The 19,880-nt window shown below is 48.2% G+C and overlaps 1 protein-coding gene across 2 annotated transcripts in view; it reads right to left on the bottom strand.

The window, feature by feature from the left end:
• Positions 1 to 16,090, bottom strand: part of CREB3L2 (cAMP responsive element binding protein 3 like 2) — an 83,959-nt gene extending 67,869 nt beyond the window's left edge. The window contains exon 1 of one of the 2 annotated variants that reach the window (XM_030040180.2): positions 15,758 to 16,090. In XM_030040180.2, coding sequence (XP_029896040.1) covers positions 15,758 to 15,865 — 108 coding nt within the window. In that variant the 5' untranslated portion in view covers positions 15,866 to 16,090. The remainder of the gene's footprint in view (positions 1 to 15,757) is intronic. The other variant, XM_030040179.1, reaches the window with a different exon arrangement.
• Between the last annotated feature and the right edge of the window lie 3,790 nt (positions 16,091 to 19,880).

Genomic DNA, 19,880 nt, shown 5'->3' with positions numbered 1-19,880 from the left:
GCAGTACTCTGAAAAGTCAAGGTCTTTTAAAAACTACCCCCTGTTCGGGGGGGGGGGGGGGGGGGGGGCGCGAGCTTTACATCTCACTTCTGCTTTTATTTCCATATTTTCTATTCTGTGTCTTGACCGTAACCCAAGTGGCCAACTCCCCAGGGCTGCTTCAGGGGTAAGGGCAGCAGCTCAAAACAGCAGAATGGCCCTGCCACGTGGTTTCTGTATGGGCACACCTGGTCCAAGCAGAGATCTGTTCCTAATCTGCCAACTGCACGCTGCAGTGCCTACTGTCGCGAGGAGCTCAGGTCCACTACATATGCCAAGCAGAAATGAGATAAGGCAGCTCTGCAACGATAAACTGCTGTGCATCAATCACAGGAGCAGGCTAAGCACACATCCAGGCTCCAGGCACCTAGAGCAGTTTAAGGCGTTGCATCTCTTGTACTATTGCTCTGCTAACGCAGGTTATCTTTCTGCAGCAGAATGGCAAAGGCAGTCACGGGAGTATTCCTCTGCTCCACAAATTAACTAGTGCTGAAGGACCAAGGCTGCTCATCTGTTATGCCCTCGGACAGGCATGAGTGGTGACTCCCAGCAGCACGTGTAGCCTCAGCCTCTCCTGGTAGACCCAGCAGAGCCTGACCGGATCATAAAGCTGAGGAGCTTCATTCCCAGCCAGACCTGTTGTCAGTGCTTCTCCAGGAGGCACCCGATGCTGAGCAGCAGGTCAGGAAGAGGCCACTTCACAAGCACAGCAGCTCACACACACACACCCCAACACACCACAGGCACGCTGGGAGCTTTATGCCAAAAGGAGAAGCAACACGGCTTTAGAGAAGCTAGGCACTCTCCTGGTGATTGCTCCGTTTCCAATACAGCTTTTGGACATTTTCAAGACACATCTGCTGTCCACACTATAGTTGAATAAAGCATTTTTCCTGCTAGCACATTCCAAAGAGAAAAGAAAACAGCACTATCACTAGGGAAGGTTATGCCATAGCATGGAAGCAGTTTAAGGCAGTGTCTTCCGTCTGCCAGCTACCTAAATACAGAGCACGTCAAAAAGAAAAATTACTCACCCTTTCCAAACGTCCTGGGCACTCTCCGCCTCCTGTCTCAACCTGCATGCCAAAATTAAACACGAGTCCCCTATAAAGTATGGGGAGACTGACCTGTATCACATACAAACTACGAGGCTCGTTAAAATGCCGCAAAAGTTCTGGATAGATATTAATAAGGTAAGGCCTGCCACAGGCAATGGATTTCAAGCTTCCTCCAGCTGGTGGTGCAGAGAAGCACAGGCTTGTAGTATCGTAGCAAAAGCGGCAGAGGGACAACAACAATCTTCCACTGTTAAAAACTGGGGTAAAAGTTGGTACCATTGGTACAACTGGGATCATACCAGCTGCCATCTTCCACTAGCTCTACCTTTAAATAAAAGCTAGAAACTTTCCTTTTTCACTTGGCTCTTCATCCCACCTCCTCACATGTTCAAGTCTATTATTTTTTTCCTCATACCTCATCCTAACTGCTTTGCTTTCTTTCTTTCCTCTGCCTTCTTTCACCTGCCAGGGCTGAAAACCCTGAACAAACTGACATCGATCAGGTGTGTTTTAGCCAGTCTGTCCCAGACAGAGGTACAAGAAATACAAGGCCATCTTTGATACTGGACTCCAAGAGGGAACATACATAAAGGTGGCCTTGTATTTTGGGACAAACGCCTTTCTCTACCAGAAACCAATTGTCCATTAGCAACTACTTTGAGTCAACCCTTTAATTTCACACATTTTGTGGCACGATTTTTTAATCAATACAATGAAATAAACATCCAATTACTTGCAAAATGTCTCTATTTACTTTCAATTTTTTTCCGTCTCAAAGAATGAAATCAGGTTGGTCTGACTATATCTGCTTTTCATAAAGTCCTACCTACCAGGGTTAAATCCTACCTGTATCATTCCACTCTGTAACTATGGAATCCTACAAGAGTTTTTCTGTACTTTTAAATATGTTTGGTACCAGTATCTCCAGTGCATAGTTTTTATTTCTTCCCCTTTACTCTTTCTTAATCAATTTAATGTTTTGAGACTTTTCCTTATGATGTCATGACCCAACAAAAATCAGTGTCAACAAACTAAACTTCTCCTCTGGGACATTTCAGCCTATCTGGATTTCCAGTTATCCAGGTTTGTTTGTTCCAACAAGTTTTGTAACCCGATTACTGACAATGGTTAATTTTCATACTACACTATAAAAAAACTCCCCTTTCTATCCTTACACTTGCCAACATTGTCTTTTCCCCTTGGATATTTTTAGCTGATCATCATCAGCTCCTCTCTACTTCACACCGATTCTTTTTTACTCTTCTCTAAGTACTACTTGGGGCAAAAAGGGAAAAGGTATTTTCAAAGGACATTAGCAGTTTAAAAAAGGAATAGCATAATGATAGTTTAAGATTCATTATCTCCTTTGTGATAACGATAATTTTATTCCAAGCACAAAGCTCTAAAGGGATCCTGCTGCGAGTACAATGATATTCATTATCTGTGTGTTACGAGAACCACAGCTGAAACCAAAGTTTCGCAGACTCTCTATTCTGGTACTGATACCAAAATTTACATTAAATACATCATACGAAACTGAGAAAGAAGCCTTAATTATATTAGTGTGAGCATAACATAAACTGTTCTGATCACATCACTTCCACATCCTCTTCCAAACACCTGTCAAAGCAATACATATTTAATGGTTTTAATCTTTCCTCATAAACTAGCTACTTCAACCACTTACTTTTGCTGTTGTTCTTTGAATTCTCCCAAATCAGCCTCTCTTTCAGATATCCAGGTGTCCAGAATTGAAAAGCCCACAGCCAAACTGTAGCATACCGACATCTACAAGCCCCAGGTTTCCATGCATCTCCCCAAATCATACTTTTCAACACCTTAATCACCACTATAGCAGTGGCACAGTTAATCGGCCATCCACAGTCACAACCCTGGCTCCTCTGATATACGGACTTAAAGCTTTCTGTACTGAGTAACTACTTCAGTTGTCTCTTCCCTGGCCTTCAGGAATGCAAGTTTCTGCAGATTCTAGTTTCTTGCCTATATTTCCAACCTCTTTTTCCCCCTCAAATACCTGCAAATTTGAAACAAAATCAAATGAGTTGAGTTTCCTTGTAGCTCCATCCCAGCTACCATAGCACATAATGTCCATCTTCAACACTGAAGCCACATCTTAAAACCAAATAGGTTTTTTCATCCCCAACTAATCTTGCCAGAAAGCTGTTCCAGGCAGGGTACTGAGGAAAGGGTTGTCTGTATGCCTCTCTTCCAGATCTTTTTCATTAAAGCTAAAAAAGATGTTCTGAACATGAAATGCCTTTAATTTTTTAGAAAAGAAATCAAGACATTTACTGTACAGTTTTCAAGGTCAGTGCCACTTTTTTTGTTGGTTTTGATCTTGCAGACATGTTTGTAGTTGAGAAAAAACAGCAACATAAATTAAGTCCATCCTTCCCCTGTGGTTTTGCAACATTATTTCTAACAACCCAACAAACAAGCAACAGCAATAGGGAAACATTCCCACATCCCAGAGCAGACTCCCTGCTGTGCTTTTTCAGCAAAGAAAGATAATAGTCCATAGGAATTCAGCTGAAATTTTGCTCTGAATTAGCACAGCCAAATGAGAAGCCACAAGTCACTGCCGGCAAATACAAAAGTAAGACTTTTCTTTTTTAGTCCTTCTTGTAAGCGACAGCATCCACCGAAAGCCGTGAGGAGCAAACCAGCCGAACAGAAACAGAAGTGCCAAAGCACCAAGGCACGAGGAGGAGACCAGTTTCACATTCAGAAAGCTCGCGCCTTAAAAATAGTGCCAAAGCTCATTTCTGCCATGCCTGTTTCTTCATGGAGTCATGCTTGAGCGGTGCCTTCCAGCTGCTGGCGGGGTGAGCCGGCTCGGCACCCCAAGGACAGGGCTGCAGCCCAGGGCCCTCGCACATCTGGATCCCACCTGCAGCCGCCAGCTCCTGCCCTCCCCGGCTCGCCGGAGAGCTGTTGTCACCGATTTGATAACTGTGGGCAGGAGCCTGCCAGGGAGTCTTGGCTTTGGCTCCTTCAGGGGTGCTAGGAGGGAAGGGGGCAGGCAGACATGCAGGCATCAGTCTGCAAAGGCAAGGGGGGAAATGCTTTCTATTGAAAGGAAGGGCAGATGGCCCACAGCCAGCCAAAATGGACATCACTAGAGAGCCCTCAGTCCCCACAGCATCTCCCCAGGAAGCGCAGGAGGCATCAGAGCCGTATGTAGTCAGGGTCAGTTGGTTTTCTTTTCTTTTTTTTCTTTAAAAAAAGCTCTATGCTTTATGCCTCTTCTCTGAAAAATACAGCTTACCAGCCTGCCCCAAACACCACGCCAGTCCCAACCCTGAATCACGCACACAGCGGTGCAGGGGGGACGGCGGAGAGGAGGAGGGGAAGGGAGCTGCGGCACTGAGGAGCTCGAGCAAGCTGTACCATCAGTGCTGGTGACTAGGCCAGTTACACCCGTGATTAGAAAAACAGATGTTTTGCAGAAAGTCAGCTGCTGCCTCATATTAGGAGGTATGAAAGTGGACAGTTTAGACGTCATATTTTCCTTAGTCTTCACCCTTTGCTAGCCAGGACAGATCCAAGAAAGCCAGGTATCCGGCTGCAAGAAATAATGGCATGCAGCCGCTCACGCACTCCCCTGCCCCCCCCCCAGTGGGATGGGGGAGAGAATCGGGAAAAGAAGTAAAACTCGTGGGTTGAGATAAGAACTGTTTAATAGAACAGAAAAGAAGAAACTAATAATGATAATGATAACACTAATAAAATGACAACAGTAATTATAAAAGGATTGGAATCTACAAATGATGCACAGTGCAATTGCTCACCAGCCGCCGATCGACACCCAGTTAGTCCCCGAGCAGCGATCCCCCGCCCCCACTCCCCCCAGTTCCTATACTAGATGGGACGTCACACGGTATGGAATACCCCTTTGGCCAGTTTGGGTCAGCTGCCCTGGCTCTGTCCTGTGCCAACTTCTTGTGCCCCTCCAGCCTTCTCACTGGCTGGGCATGAGAAGCTGAAAAGTCCTTGACTTTAGACTAAACGCTACTTAGCAACAACTGAAAACATCAGCGTTATCAGCATTCTTCTCGTACTGAACTCAGAACACGGCACTGTACCAGCTACTAGGATGACAATCAACTCTATCCCAGCTGAAACCAGGACATTAGTCTTGGTTCCTCCTGAAGACCTCATCATGTCCATAATATCACAAGTGTTCCCCATAGGCAAGTCACATTGCTGCTTTTGCTGCGAGAAAAGCTGGAGAAGCAGATCAGCTCTTTACTGCTTTTAAGTTTTGGTTCTACACATACTCACACAAACCTCTTCTGTGGGTACCAGAACCTCCATAAATGAGAATACACTTCTTTTCAGATAACCCACACAAAATCAAAACATTGCAAGCAGATTACTGAAGCCAGCAGAAGTACCTATAGGAGATTGGGGAAAAAAAGCAGCCTTGGGATAAGCTTCCTGTTGTGCACAAAATTTGCTGCAGGACTGTGGGAGTGAAGGAACAGAGACCTGCTTGGTATTTTTTTGATTTGTTGGCTGTTTTTCAGGTTTTGGGTCTACAAAACCTCCTCAAACCTAGGCACACAAGCTACTATGCAGGATGGTCTCTTGCCGCATCTACAGTTTCAGGGTTAGCCACAAAAAAAGAAATAACACAGGTAGTAGCCAATCCTTAGAGGTATGGGGTTGAATACAAACAGCCTTGAAACAAATGGTATAGGCTCTTATACAGTCACATCATATGACAGAAGAGCAAGTAGGTAAGGCACCCAGAATTTTATCGGGAAAATCCTGAACAAAATTATGGGTGCATAAACAAACCACAAGTCCAACACACCACTCTGCACATCATCTGTGCTGCACAAAAGAAAAACGTACGCACAGAAACAAGCATTTGTTCAGGATGGCTGGAACTCAGTTCAGTTTTCCTTGTCTCCATTTCAGTAAATCCAAACCAGAACTACAAAAAAAAAAACCCCAAAGCATTGCTTCTGTGAAACTGTGGTCATCAGAAACAACAGTTTTCTAACAAAAATCAGCAAAATCAAGGGGCCTCAATCACTCAGTAGTTTAACGGGAACATGAAAAACTCAGGGATCACACTACTGCTAGCAATGCCGTACTTATCTAAACCTGAGCAAGGCAGTGCCTTGGGTCCAGGACTGCTACAGAAGGAACCACAGCACAGCTCCAGCTGGAAGGGGGCTCAGGTGGTCTTTAGTCCAGCCTCCTGTCCAAGCAGGGTCAGCGCTAAGCTCAGACGAGGTTACTCAGGACTTTATTCAGTAAGGTCTCAAAAACTTCCAAGGAAGGAGATGGTTCAGTCTCTCTGGGCGGCCTCTTCCAGTACTCAGCTATCCTTACAGTGAAGCTGGTTTTCCTTACCAGTCTGAACCTCTCTCACTTCAGTTGATGTCCATTTTCTCTCATCCTCCTGTCATGTGGTGGTGTAAAGAGCCTGGCTCTTTTTCCACTCTTTTCTACAGACCTTCGCATCACAGCATCCAAACTTTGGAGAAGGAAAATTAAACAGAATACTTCAAATATCAACAATTTAAAGATGCTTTCCTTGCTTCGCAAGCCAGCACATACTTAAAGGCATTTTGCCAGAGCTGAAGACCCTGCTTACATCCAAAATCAGGGGCAGCACTCACCATCTTCGGTGCAGAACAACGGCAAGTGACGTTCCTCCTCTCTATTGGGGATTAGCCCATCTCGCACAAGGGAGCACACACCTCACCTCTGCAGGCAACCTCAACTCCAGCAAGACCTGGGAGATGAATGCTCCACCAAACAGCCAGGGCTTGTCCTGGCAGAGCTGCAGGAGAGAGGCAAGCCCAGCATGTACAGCTCCAGGTGAGCCACTAAAGCTTATCAGCAATATTGCTCTTTGCGCCTACACTACAGGGGAGAAGTCTTCACCAACTCCAACTCGCTTCCCTCCTGCATCTCTGCTCAGGACACATCAGACTTCGCAAGGAAGGAGGCCTGAAACTCCCTAAGGCGCCTGCCCAAAGCTCCCTAAGAGGTTATCCGAGCAGCCTAGTCTCTATTTCTCACTGCATATGACCAACAGATTGCGTGAAAGGACAAAGCCAGCTCCAGTGTGGCTGCAAGGGAATGCTTCTCCTTGGCAGAGAGGAAAGATGAAGTGGGTGTCACATTTTTCCATTAGATTTTTGCTTGTCACCACAGCAGAGATGGATCATGTACAGAAGATTGAAAGTCAGTTACCAGCAGATGGCCAAAAAAAAAAAAGTGAGTAGTTTCTAAGACACAGCGAAGGCACAGAGAGGTCACTGACACTATTAAGCTACACATTTGGATAGATGGCAGCTATGGGGACAGCTGTAGTAATTCAGGTCTATCCCATTTAACCAGCCTTTCCTTATTTTCTCACATTGCCTTCTCTGCTTCCCAACTCACCCTCACAAGAGGGAGCACTCCTTATTTGATAGAGCATTTATATCCCTCCCGCACACATTTAGCACTGATATAACTCAATTCAGTGACTCTTTTCTGTGGTCGCAAGCTACATTTGACAGCTCACAGACAGAGAGAATGAACCTCACCATTTTTAAGCTGTCTTCTTTACTGCCTATTACTCACTTAAGCGAGGTGAAAGGGTAACATATTTGCCAGTAAAAATGCGGCCCTAAGCCAAACTTATTTTTCACACACAGCTTCTGTCACTTTTATACAAGACAAATAATTTAGCATCCTAGACAGCCTCCACTTTTCACCAACACTCGACATCATGGAGGTGTGGTGGTACCATCGATAGGATGCAACATCAGTGCTTCTTTGAACCTCGGGTCCGTCTGTTTCTCTGCTACATATCCACACTCTTCTCAAACAACCCTTTTTCCTATTGATCCTTGAAAAACTGTGTCCTCCAGGTAATCCCTTTTCTTTCCAGTGACATCCAAATAATAGTCCACTGGTATCAAATAAATACACACACGCACATCAGGATTACATCTAAGCACAACCCATAAAGCTACCCAGACTATTCCCACTGCACATTCCTTTAGCCCAAAATGCAGTACCACCACCCATTCCCCAGCCAAATATTCCTACCTGCCCTCTCACATCAGCACCAGTACCTGGGCTGCTGCAGCATAAGCTGCATCAGGGAACCGATACCCCTGAAAGCTAATTTCTTGCAAGAAAGTCATTTTACAACTGGATGAGCTCCCAGGCAGCTGCCCCAACAGCCTGCGGTTACATCCAGGTGCAGAACCGCACTGTCAGGTCTCATCACCCAGAAAAAACACAGCCAAAGGGCATCCAGATAGCACTGATTTCTCATCTCCATGATTCAGAGAGATGAATAGGGAGCAACAGCAGAAATGAATGTGCCCTCCTTGAAAACCAGATGCAGAGCTCTACTGTGGAAGAGCCCCTCGGGGATGCACACAAAACCCATCTGCCTTGGAAAAAGGAAAGCTGCTCTAGGGAATCGGAGGAGTTAAAGGGAGGACCTCGTAAGCTCAGGGTAGGCAGCCAATACAGCCTGTGAAAAATGCCACCAAGCTAGGTTAGTCACCCTATCTGACTGGCTATCAATAATTGCTAAAGTCTCACTCACAAAATGATCCTTCTCCAAGAGGGGAGAGAAGCAGCCCAAGACAGAGGAAACAGATGACGGATGTTTAAACCAAGTATTACAAAATGACTAGAAAACAGCTTTTGGGAATGCAGGGAGGAAGGAGTACAGCCAGCGCTAAGGACAGCGGGGCATGATAACTGATATTCGGATAGAGCACAAAAAAGCAACATCTATCGGCAAATGCACAGCCAGGAAGATAACTTGCCCGGTCAGAGACAGAGGGCTACTTTCAAAGGACCATCTCTTTGCTTTCAAAGCAACAACCAAGTATCTCAGAGGTACCTTGGCAGCTGAGGCACCAAGAGAAAATGAGCCCACAGTGACACAGACCACACAGCTCTTTGGAGGGATGAGTAGCTAGCAAGACACGGCACGAGCTAGGTGCCTCAGTCCTTACAGTCCTGGGTAGATCTGCAGCCCCTGCAGGAGCAGGGCCATGGGAGCCACGAGGTACTAGCTCAAGAGGCAGACATCTCCCTGCTCCTGCCATAAGAAAGCAAGCTGAGCACATCCACTCTGGCTTAGCTCTGCAAAAAAGCCTATTAAGGGAAGCTTACAAGCCCCCCAAGCCCAGGGGCACTGTTTTGTGTCACCACAGCACGGTACTGCTGCGCACAGTGGCTCCTAAGGTGCTGAAGCAATTTTTTTCTGCAGTATTTACTTCCCCCCACATCTGTCAGACAGCTTGGACATAAAGTGGCTTTGCCAGGCAGTCATATAGGTGACAGCCGCACAGCAAGAAGCAGAGACAACCTAAGAGACAGTCAGAGCTGGTGGTACGTTGGTCAAAAGCCTCTGCTTCTTTTTTATATTTATTTTTGTTTTATTTGTCACAGCTGGCATGAAGATGATATGATCTTACAGTGTATGAGGAGGAAAAATACGGTGCAAATGAACTGCAGCTGAAGTCAGTGCAGCAGAGAGCAAGAGGGACACAAAAAGATCAAATGAAACTGCACATCCCCATCCGGGACCTGCAGCTAGTCAGATCAAGCTCCTCCACAGACACAGATGATCCTAAAAAGTGAGACTGCTTTAATGAAAAACTGGTCAACCCCCCCCCAGGATAGTGGAAACTTACTTAATCCCCAGCTATGAAAGTCCCCAAAGAAGGGACTCTTCACACTGCGAACAAAGACCTGCAAAGAGCACGAGTTCCCCCCATCCCTGTAGATAAGTTCAACAACTCCAGACACAGGAAAACCCTGTCTGGTAACACCGTGAATGAAATTCCTTTACACCAGCTATTGCGCACGACCTGCTCCACGCTTAACAAATGGCCTTCCAAAGTAAGGAAACATTTGCAGAGGACAGTGCAGATCTGTCACGTCCATCAGGAAAAAAAATAAATAAGAGTTTTTGTACATTAAACGCTGGCTCATTCTTATCTACCATGCTTCAAAATCAGTCCCAGGACAGACTAACATTTTTTCCAGCTCCCATCCTCACTGCAGATCAAGCACTTCACTATACAGTTACAGCTAGTCCAAATGAAACCAGCCAGAAACTCAATAACCTTACTTTTTCTAATTTTAACTGTCAGAAAATGGAAGGGTAAAGTTTCAAAGTATCCCACTTATGTTTATCTCAGCTTTTAGAGGAACTGTAGATCATTGAGACCCATTATGAGTACCTGACGTGTCCCTTGGCAAACAGGAGTGGTTTTCTTACTTAAATTTGGGAAGAAAACAAGGCGGGGGGGGGAGGGGAATGGCTTTCGGTGCAAGGCACTGAATAGAACTAGTTCTGCTGTTCAGCAGTTGTGATCCCGATTTATTTTTTTTTAATATGGAAGGTCATTCTGAAAATTTAACACTACCGCTTTGTACAAAGTCTATACACAATTATTTAAAAATTGCACTTTCACATTTCCCCTCTTTACTGGAGGATTTTGGCGAAATCTTCAGAAGTACTGACTTCCCAAATATTTCACCTGAAGTTAGCTGTCTGGTCCTCCATATGCAGGTGACTAGAGAAGAAAGAATGAGAGATTTCAGCTTTCTTGTTAATGGGCAACAGGCCAAACACCACTTTCAAATAAATGAAGTACCTTCCCCCCCACCAAAATAAAAAAAAACATTGGATCAAACTATATTGACACCAGATTTTACAGAGAACTACATGCAGCCATCACAAAGTAAGATACAGCCAGCTCCACATCCATACATGCTGTGGTAACCACAACTTTTATTTAAACACACACAGATTGTAAAAATCAAGCACTGTCATCCATTTAAATTAACTATTGCCACTGCCATACTCCAAAAACCAGAGGCAACCCCTGGCAGCTTGTTCAGAGGCAGCATTTCTGCAGAAGTCGTTAGAATGCAAAGTAACAGCGACCATCGTTTTTGTGGCAGAGGAAATGAGTCATGGCAAGCTCCCGGTGAGGTTCAGAGGCTTCTAATGGGCAATTTTTATCTGAGGAAAGAAGGCCAGCTCAAAGTTTCCCCAGCTCGTTTCAGATGACAATTACAACCCTGAATTCCAGCATCACTGAACACTAACCTTCAGGGGCAGATCCCTTTGGTCTTCCTCTCACAGGGAGATAGTAATTTGGCAGCCGAGGCGTCAGATGCCTCCTCCGCTCATGCCAACCTATGCTGCACCCATATTCCAGGGTTGAGCTATCCACAGCATCACCACCAACATGGCAACAGGCTGGCTGAGCTCAAACACCGCTCAGACAATGGCATAAGCAACGTGATATTTGAGGCATTTCAATTTTTTCATATGAGCTTCAAGTTCAATAGTTAGACTCTTTAAAGAATAAGCAATTCGGGCTACTTAGCATTTGAAGTATCTTCCAGTTAACCACTCATCATCAAGACACTCAGGACATGACATCTGGGAATTTAGACCTAAATATTTAAGTCAGCCGCTACCCGTGTACCTGTAGGTGCAGTTCTACATCTGCCATGCCAAGGATCACAGTCATACTTACATTCAGCTGCATTTTGCTACCATCTGGAAGCAGCAGCCAGCAGCTAATCTATTAAAATAACCATGAAAATGGGGGGAAGAAAAAAAGATTGCCTCCTCAGTAATAAATAAGGAGTTTTTAAATAGCAAAGGCTCATAAGAACCATCTGCTTCCCATCTCCCGTCCAGCAATGGGACAGGTAGTTGGCATTTCAGAGCATGTTTGTCAACAGACATCCATCTACATCAGATGTGGCATTTGTCACTGAAGATGCCATCCCAGCTGGGCACATACAACCACGGATAAACTCCAACGGAGACCCACAACCACAAGCAGAGCTCTCCCACTTCAAGCTTGCCTGCACATTAAAGGAAGGAACAGCAGCAGCGAGAAGGTGAAGAGTTTGCAACCTGGCCATGCTTCTGCTCCCTTTGAGTAGCGGCAGGCTTTGTGCTTCCTTTCTGCTTCTGCTTGACTGCCAGGAAGGAGAAAAAGCATATAATAATAGTAATACCTTGCACAATGCCAGCATGCAGTATTACCGACACACAATCATAACAAGCTACAGGGCATATGAAGATTATATACGCAGACATGTCACCTATGCCATGAACACACCTGTGGGAAACCTTTCAGCCTTTTCTTAGATGGGAAACTAAGCCACTCTGGAAAAATAACCACTATAAAGCTATCTGGTATCCAGGTGATTACTATAAACTGTGAATACTTTAATGAGCCACCTCGAGGACTGCTGCCTGCCAGCACCAGAACTGAGCTCCTTGAAGTCCTACTTTCTCCCAGCACAGCCAATGGCATCACCAACAGCACCAGCAGAGTGAGGGAACCGCTCCTCATGCCGCTTCAGGCACTGGTGAAATCATCAGCTGTTAAAAGAGAAATGTAAATCCCTGGGAGGCTGGATTTCAGTCCTCGTAATTAAGGCAGGCTAGAACAGTTTAAAATAGAGGTCAAGTTTTTAAGTGTATGCATACTTTCACACTTGTCTACTAGCTTCAAATCAACCAGACCCACGAACAGCCTCTGTGGTCGTAAAAAGGTTAAAATTTAACTTAAAATACACAAAAGGCAGCTGGCACAGAATTCCCGCCCTCGCCTGTCTGCACACACAGGTCCGACTGCCGAAGCACACTGATCTTTCTTCCTGCTTGTGAGCTCTCCCCTCAGTAATCATCGTCTTCTCCCTCCTCCTCCCCATCGCCAGCCCAGCTCACGCTCCTAGGGCTGCGTGACTACCCCAGGCACCTTTCCTAAGCCCACTAAGAAGTTTGCTTGAATGCAGACTTGCACATCCAGCTATGGGACACCTCGGGAGGGTGCAAAGACCAGAAAGTGCCGTAGGGCGTGTGTTCCTCAGCCGTGAGGATGACAGCACAGGCGGTGGGCACTCAAACAGATAGAGCGTAGAAGGGTCTCCTCATCACCTCAATCTTTTCAGAAATACCCTGCATTAGGTTTACAAACACAGCAGAACCAGCTGGGTCAAACCAGTCCTCCCAGATGGAAAGCATAAGCCAGGAGAACAGATGTTTCATCCAGAGGGTTTGTTTTTTAAAATGATTCTATGAAGTTTTGGCCAGAGGTAAATGGAGAACTTGTGTTTCATGATATCAAGCGCAGTATTTTCCTCCACGCAGCAGGATGCACTTTGCAAAAGAAATAAGTTCAACAGGCAGAAACATGTGCTTTTCCCCCCCCCTAGAGAACGTTAATTTCAGAAAACTTCCCTTTTTTCCTCTAAAGGTCCACTCACTACACCTACTTTATCCACAGCATTTAGTTGCTTTTATTTTTTATTTTTTTTACTGATAACGTCTTTCAGAAGAATTCCAAAAACAACCAAAAAGGTAAACTGATTTCACACTTTTTATTTGACTTCAAGACAGTCCCTAAACTGAGACTTAAGACTTAAGTCCTTAAGTCTTAAACTCCTGAAAAAAACCAACCAAACAAGAAGACCACACAAAAAAAATAAACGGCAGACTATTACTCCCAACAAGGGGTCACAGCCCAAGTTTTTGCAGACCCAGCTATGCACTGCTTCTTGCAAAACATGTATCATAATAGCATTTGAAGCTTAAAATCCCCAATAAAACTTGAAAACAGCAGAGGGAAAAGCACCACATTTCCATCCACCAGACAGCCAGGATGTTTTGTTTGTCAAGCTACACTGAAAACCAAGTCCCAAGCTCCTTGAAATAGGACAGAAAACACATATCCCTGTCACTGCAGCCACAAGTTCTAGCCCAAGCACAGGATCTCCTTCAGGGCACTAACTAAAAAAATATGAGAACACTAAGTAAGAAAACAAAAGTTAAGAGCAGCAACTCCATTCTCATCACAAGGATCCAAACAAAGCAGGAGGAAGTATCCCAGCACAACTGTAAAATCCAAGCGGGAGCACTCTCCAAAGAGCCTCTCATTTCATTCACAACGTTCCTCTTGTTAAAGAAAAAACGCAAGAAAACAGCTGTTTGAAGGAAGAGCTTTTTATTGTTAAGTGTTCCTGCTGGCTCTTTAAAAAAACCCAAGCCACCATTAACATACGATTGCTTTTCCCCGGATCTACCAGAAGATACACATTGCGCAACAAACCCCAAGAATTTTCAAAGACAAAGAAGCCAAACAATGTTTAAAGACAGTCACGCGTGCAACAGGCTTGCTTCCTGCTGAAACAAGGTTTGGAGCTTGTGACGGACGTGATCCCGGATCAGTAAGGCCACCATGTACCACACACGACAAGTAAGATTTTCCTTGTTTGCCTTTCAAGACTAACACCAAGAACTCCACGCAGTGCCAGGACGCTGCCTCGCTGCACATCGCGCTGTGGAATCACCACTGCTCCCACGAGAAGAGGTCGGTCCCTCTCAGTGGGGTGACTGTATTTGCACATCAGTCTCTTAGGCACAAGAAAGAAATGCAGAGCACGTGCCAGCACCTGCCACGCACCTTTCTTTCCTCAGACACTCCGCCACACGCTAGTCACCACCACCATGTTACACTGGGTCTCTGTTCGAGCACGTGCTCGACAACTGCACAAACAGTGGACTAGAAGAGTCTTCTGTGCACGCTGGCCCGAAGCGGTCCAGCTCAATTCCACCTAGGATTTGCACCTACGCAGCTTTATAAAGTTGTATCTCTGTGCTTGCAAAAAGCCTCCGTGTTAACAGAGAAACGACAGAGCAGAGATAACGACACGTTTCCTTGGGACTGTGCTAACTATGCATTTTATACAAGCAAAAAAATAGGGAGTCCAGCCAGGAAAAAAAACAACCAAGGACAAAACCAAAACAAAACATCAAAACTTCATGTGCTGGCCCTCAAAGCCACTCAAGCAAGGATTTCATCCATGCCTTTAGCAGACCCCCATATATGTGGCACGCCGACAGGACGGCTAACCCCCCCGACACTGGCGCGACGGCCAACGACCAGGCTCCGAGCGCCGGGGAAGGAGAGCCCCTCGCTCGGTTCGCGACGTCCGTCCCCGGCCGCCGGGACAAACCGGGCCCTCCTGCCGCTTCCCTCCCGCGCGGGGGCACACCGGGGAGCGGGACGGGGCCGGCGGAGTCTCGCTCTGGAGGAGGAGACGCGGCCCGCCGCCCTTGAGGGAACCCCCGGGAGAAGCAGGCAGCGCTGAGGGGGGAAGCGGGAGCCGCGGCCGGGAGGAGGGCTGCCCTCCCCGCGCCGGGGAAGCGGCGAGGCCTGGGCTGGGCCCGGGGGTGGGCGGCGGGCGGAGCGAGGGACGCGAGACCCCGGCTGTCAGGAGGCGGCGGAGGGGGGGAAGCTGTGACACCGCGGCGCAGAGGGGGCGAGCCACGGCCCCGGCGCCCGCCCGGGGGCACCTCGCTCCCCCCGGGACTCGCGGGGAGAGGCGGCGGGCGACCACCTGTTGGCCGAAGGCCCACGGCCGCGGCGCGCCCACCCGCCTGGCACCGACCCCCCCCCCCCCCCCCCAGGGGAGGCCGAGGGCGCCCGGCACGACCACCCGCCACGGCCCCTCGAAACGCGGCCGCCCGCGGGGGCCGTCTCAACTCCCCCCCCCCTCCCGGCGGCTCCGGCCGGGCAGCGTCCCCAGGAGCCGCCCCCCCCCCAGCCGCTCCTCACCGTGTGGCACAGCAGGGTGTCGGGGTCGGCGGGCTCGCACAGCTCGCTCAGCTTGCGGTCCCAGTGCAGCAGCGGCGGCTGCTCCCCGCCGCTCTCGCACACCTCCATGGCGGCCGCAAGCAACGGGGCAGCCCCGCCGGACGATCCACCGCACCCCTGCCTGCCTGCCTGCCTGCCTGCCCCCCTGCCCACCCGCGGCGGCCGGCTCACGCCGCGCCGCCCGCTCCCATGGGCCGCAGAGCTCCCTCGCTGCCGGGCCCGACACCGCGCCGAGGCCGAGGCCGCGTCCCCGCCGCCACCGCCGGGAGTGTGCGGGCACCGGGGCGGGCGGCTCACCCCCGCCAGCTGCGCGCCGCACCCCCACCGCCCCGCCCCGCCCCCGCCGCAGAGCCCGCCAATCGGGGGCGAGGAGCGCGGCCGGCCGTCGGGCCGCGCCCCAATCGGCGCTCGGCCCCCGCACGGCTCCAGCTGTGGAATGTGGGCGGGGGCTCCCCCTCGCGTCACGGCGGGAGGGAAGGGGGGAGACCCCCCACCCCGTGCCCCGCGCGGCCAATGGAGCGACGGGGGCGCCGGGAGCGACGGGCGCGCCAGCCAACGCGGTAGCGACAAGACTGCAGCCGCCGCGCGCCGCCCCGCCCCCGCCGCGTCGAGCGTGTGAGGGCCGGCGGTGGGTGTGTGTGGAGGGGTGCTGCGGGACGGGGCTCGGCCGGGCGCGCAGCGGCGCCTGCCGGCCCGGACAGCCGCCCGCCGCGGAGCCGCCGGGCACCGCGGGGCCTCCCGGGGGCGGTGCGAGCCCTGCCCCTTCTCCAGCGGTTCGCCTGGGTCCCCCGGCGGCGCACGGCCTCCAGCCACGGTCACGGCAGCGGGCTGAGGCCGACCGAGGCGCTCCCCGCCCGCGGGAGCGAGCGGAGGCGGCGGTGGAAGGCGGGCGAGGCCGGCCTTCCTCCAGTCACGGGGGGAGCGTTCAGGGGGAAGCGGCCGGGGCACCCCCTCACCCCCACCCGGCGCTGCCGCTGCGGGGCTCAGGTAAACTTCAGCGGGGTTACGGCTGCAGTTACCGCCCAGTTGGGGTTTTGGTTTAGCTAAAGTGCTAGGAGGCACGAAAGTCAGAAAACGGTCAGGATTTGACAGGACTGACCACAGTTTACCCGTTTATTAAAGACACATCAGAACGTACCTTGTAAAAACCAGAAGGTTTGCAAGGAACTGCACTTTAAAAACTCTGTGTGGCTGTGAGGTTCGCTGCATCGAGTGCTCTGTTAACCGTCTGATGCCATTCCCAGAGTGCTAATCAACCAGCAGTAAAAATAATCCCAGTCAATAGGAAATTCTGGTATTTTAAGACTTGCTTTCATGCCAAGTCAGGACAAGGCTGACATTTCATCACTCTTTAAAAATGAAAGATGCCAAATCTTTGTGATTCAAGAACATGGGCATTTTTCAGTGCTTCATTTCAGCTCCTGGAACTCAAGGCATTTCACTGCAGGTCAATTCAGCGCTAATTGGCATTTCTATGCTGTGTTGTACATGAATCATAACTGGATTTCCAGATACGTTCTCTCTCATCTAGACCTCCCATTTAGACTTCATCTCTTGCCTGAATGCCACTTTCATTCACTCACAGAGCAAATATGCTTGTGCAGCATAAGTGGTAACGCTCCTCGCCGAGGAGAGCCTAGACTAGCCCTCTGAGGAAAACAAAGTCATAAGGACTTCCCGGCACCCATCAGGCACAATGGCAACAAAAAGAAGAAATAATGGTGACCTTGTTGGGGTTGTCCCTTTAAGATTTATTAAGCTTTTTTTGGTTTTATTAAAAAAAATTAAAAAATTAAAAAGTGTAACAAAAGCTGCATTGTTCAGTGAAGAATATGAAAGGAAAATCCCTAACTGCCCCAACCAAATATCTCCTGCAAAGATGAGTTATTTTAAGTCATTGTGAAACAAGTCAGTCCAGTATCTGCCCTCAGCAGCACAGAAAACATCTAAAGCAAAATTACTAACGCCTGAATTGTTACCTACCACATTGCCAAGCCTAACCGGAGGTACAAACTTCTTGTGTCCTGGCACTGCCAGGCACTGTTGTCAAAGCAATTACATTGTACCAGTCCAGAGATGCAGATTATGAAACTTGTAAAGGTCAGTTCCTTATCCAGAAACCTCCATGTTTTCACTGGATGTGTTCTTACTGTCAAAGCTTTTGCGGCCTTGTGATAATCCGTTTAACAAAAGGCTCGCCATCACTCTGTTGGCTGACATTAGATCCTTCTGAAATTACTGCTGTGACTAGAGAATTTCTTTGGGCTGGGGCGCTAAATTAATGTTTTGCCCCTGTGAGAAGCCTAAAGGGAGAGCCATGTTTGCCTTGTAAGCCAACAAAATAAAACCCACCGTAAAGGAAGAAGGTGCTGACTGGGTGACTGCAACTTCGTTTGTTGAACATGCTGAGGACGAGAGTCTCCTAAGGACTGGTATTTGACCAAGAGTACTGGGCTGAACTTTCTCGTTGTCATGGTTTAACCCCAGCCAGCAACTAAGCCCCACACAGTCACTTGCTCACCTCTCCCACAGTGGGATGGGGGAGAGAATCAGAAGGGTAAAAGTGAGGAAAAACTCATGGGCTGAGATAAAGACAGTTTAACAGACAAAGCAAAAGCCACGCACACAAGCAAAGCAAACTAAGGAATCCATTCCCCACTTCCCATGGGCAAGCAGGTGTTCAGCCATCTCCAGGAGAGCAGGGCTCCAGCACGCCTAACGCTGACTTGGGAAGACAAACGCCATCGCTCCGAACGTCCCCCCCTTCCTCCTTCTTCCCCAGCTTTCCATGCTGAGCACAACATCCTATGGTGTGGAATATCCCTTGGGTCAGTTGGGGTCAGCTGTCCCGGCTGTGTCCCCTCCCAACTCCTTGTGCCCCCCCAGCCTCCTCGCTGGTGGGGTGGGGTGAGGAGCAGAAAAGCCCTTGGCTCTGGGTAAGCACTGCCCAGCAGGAACAAAAACATCCCTGAATTACCAGCACTGTTTTCAGCACAAATCCAAAACACAGCCTCATACAAACTACTATGAAGAAAATTAACTCTACCCCAGCCAAAACCAGCACACTCATCCTAACACATTTCTCAGGAAGAAATACTTAATTTAGGAACCAAGTTGCACAGTGCTTACTTCTGTCATTCCCTCTCGGGTAAAGTGCTCACGGGAAATTAGGCACCCTGGGTAAACAGCGCACTGCTTTTCCCAATGGTTTCCACTCTTCCTGCATCACGGAAAATTGTGTCCCTCTTTCATCTGCACTTCCCTGGAGGCCCTCTTGGAGCGTTGGTACTGAGGCACAGCTGCTGCTGTGGTACACAGTGCTGCTGAGTATTCATAAGCATCTTGGAAGATTTCTTTGGTGACTGAAATATTTTGAAACACAGAGACTATCCATTTCTGGGGCTATTCACCAATATAAAACATGATATTGGTAACTAGTGACTAGACATTGGTAACTGGGCTTCCTGCCATATTACTACAATTAATGTTCAAGACTACATCTCATTTTTGAGCTTCAACGTTCCTGAAACAATTCCCCAAGACTTTGTAAGGAAATATAACCAATTCACCCTGTATGGTGGCAACTAACAGCATATAGACCACACTGAAGTTTTGGTGCTGCAGCACCAGTTCTTCCTGGGAAAAGCAATCTGTATTAGCAAGTTTCTGCTCAAAATTGGCAGCATGTACAGGGCACCAAGAGGGAAGAAACAAAAGTGGAGGAAATTAATCCTTTCCAGAGAATATTAATTATTCAGTGTCCTGATACAATACATGGTATAGCAGTCTAATGTGTCGTGTTGCTGCTCACAAACTGACACTACACCAGCAATCAGGCACTGTGGAAAGCACCACAAAACCAGCAAAAACATTATACAGACGCAGCTACCCTCCTAACTTTTTCCCATATTGCTTGGAGGATTTTAAATTGTAGATTTCAATAGTTACTAGCATGCTGAAAATCAAGGCTGGGTTTTCGTGTTTCATAACTTTCCTCTTCGAGCAGCTTTAGTAGTATTTTTTAAGTTCCAACTCATCTAATTCTGAGAGCATTTTGTTTTCTCCTTTTGTGTAAAACCATTTC

Source organism: Aquila chrysaetos, chromosome 17 (assembly GCF_900496995.4).
Source record: "Aquila chrysaetos chrysaetos chromosome 17, bAquChr1.4, whole genome shotgun sequence".
Lineage (NCBI taxonomy): Eukaryota > Metazoa > Chordata > Aves > Accipitriformes > Accipitridae > Aquila > Aquila chrysaetos.
Note: the sequence above shows the minus strand (reverse complement) of the source record. Positions and strands in the feature narration are given on the sequence as shown.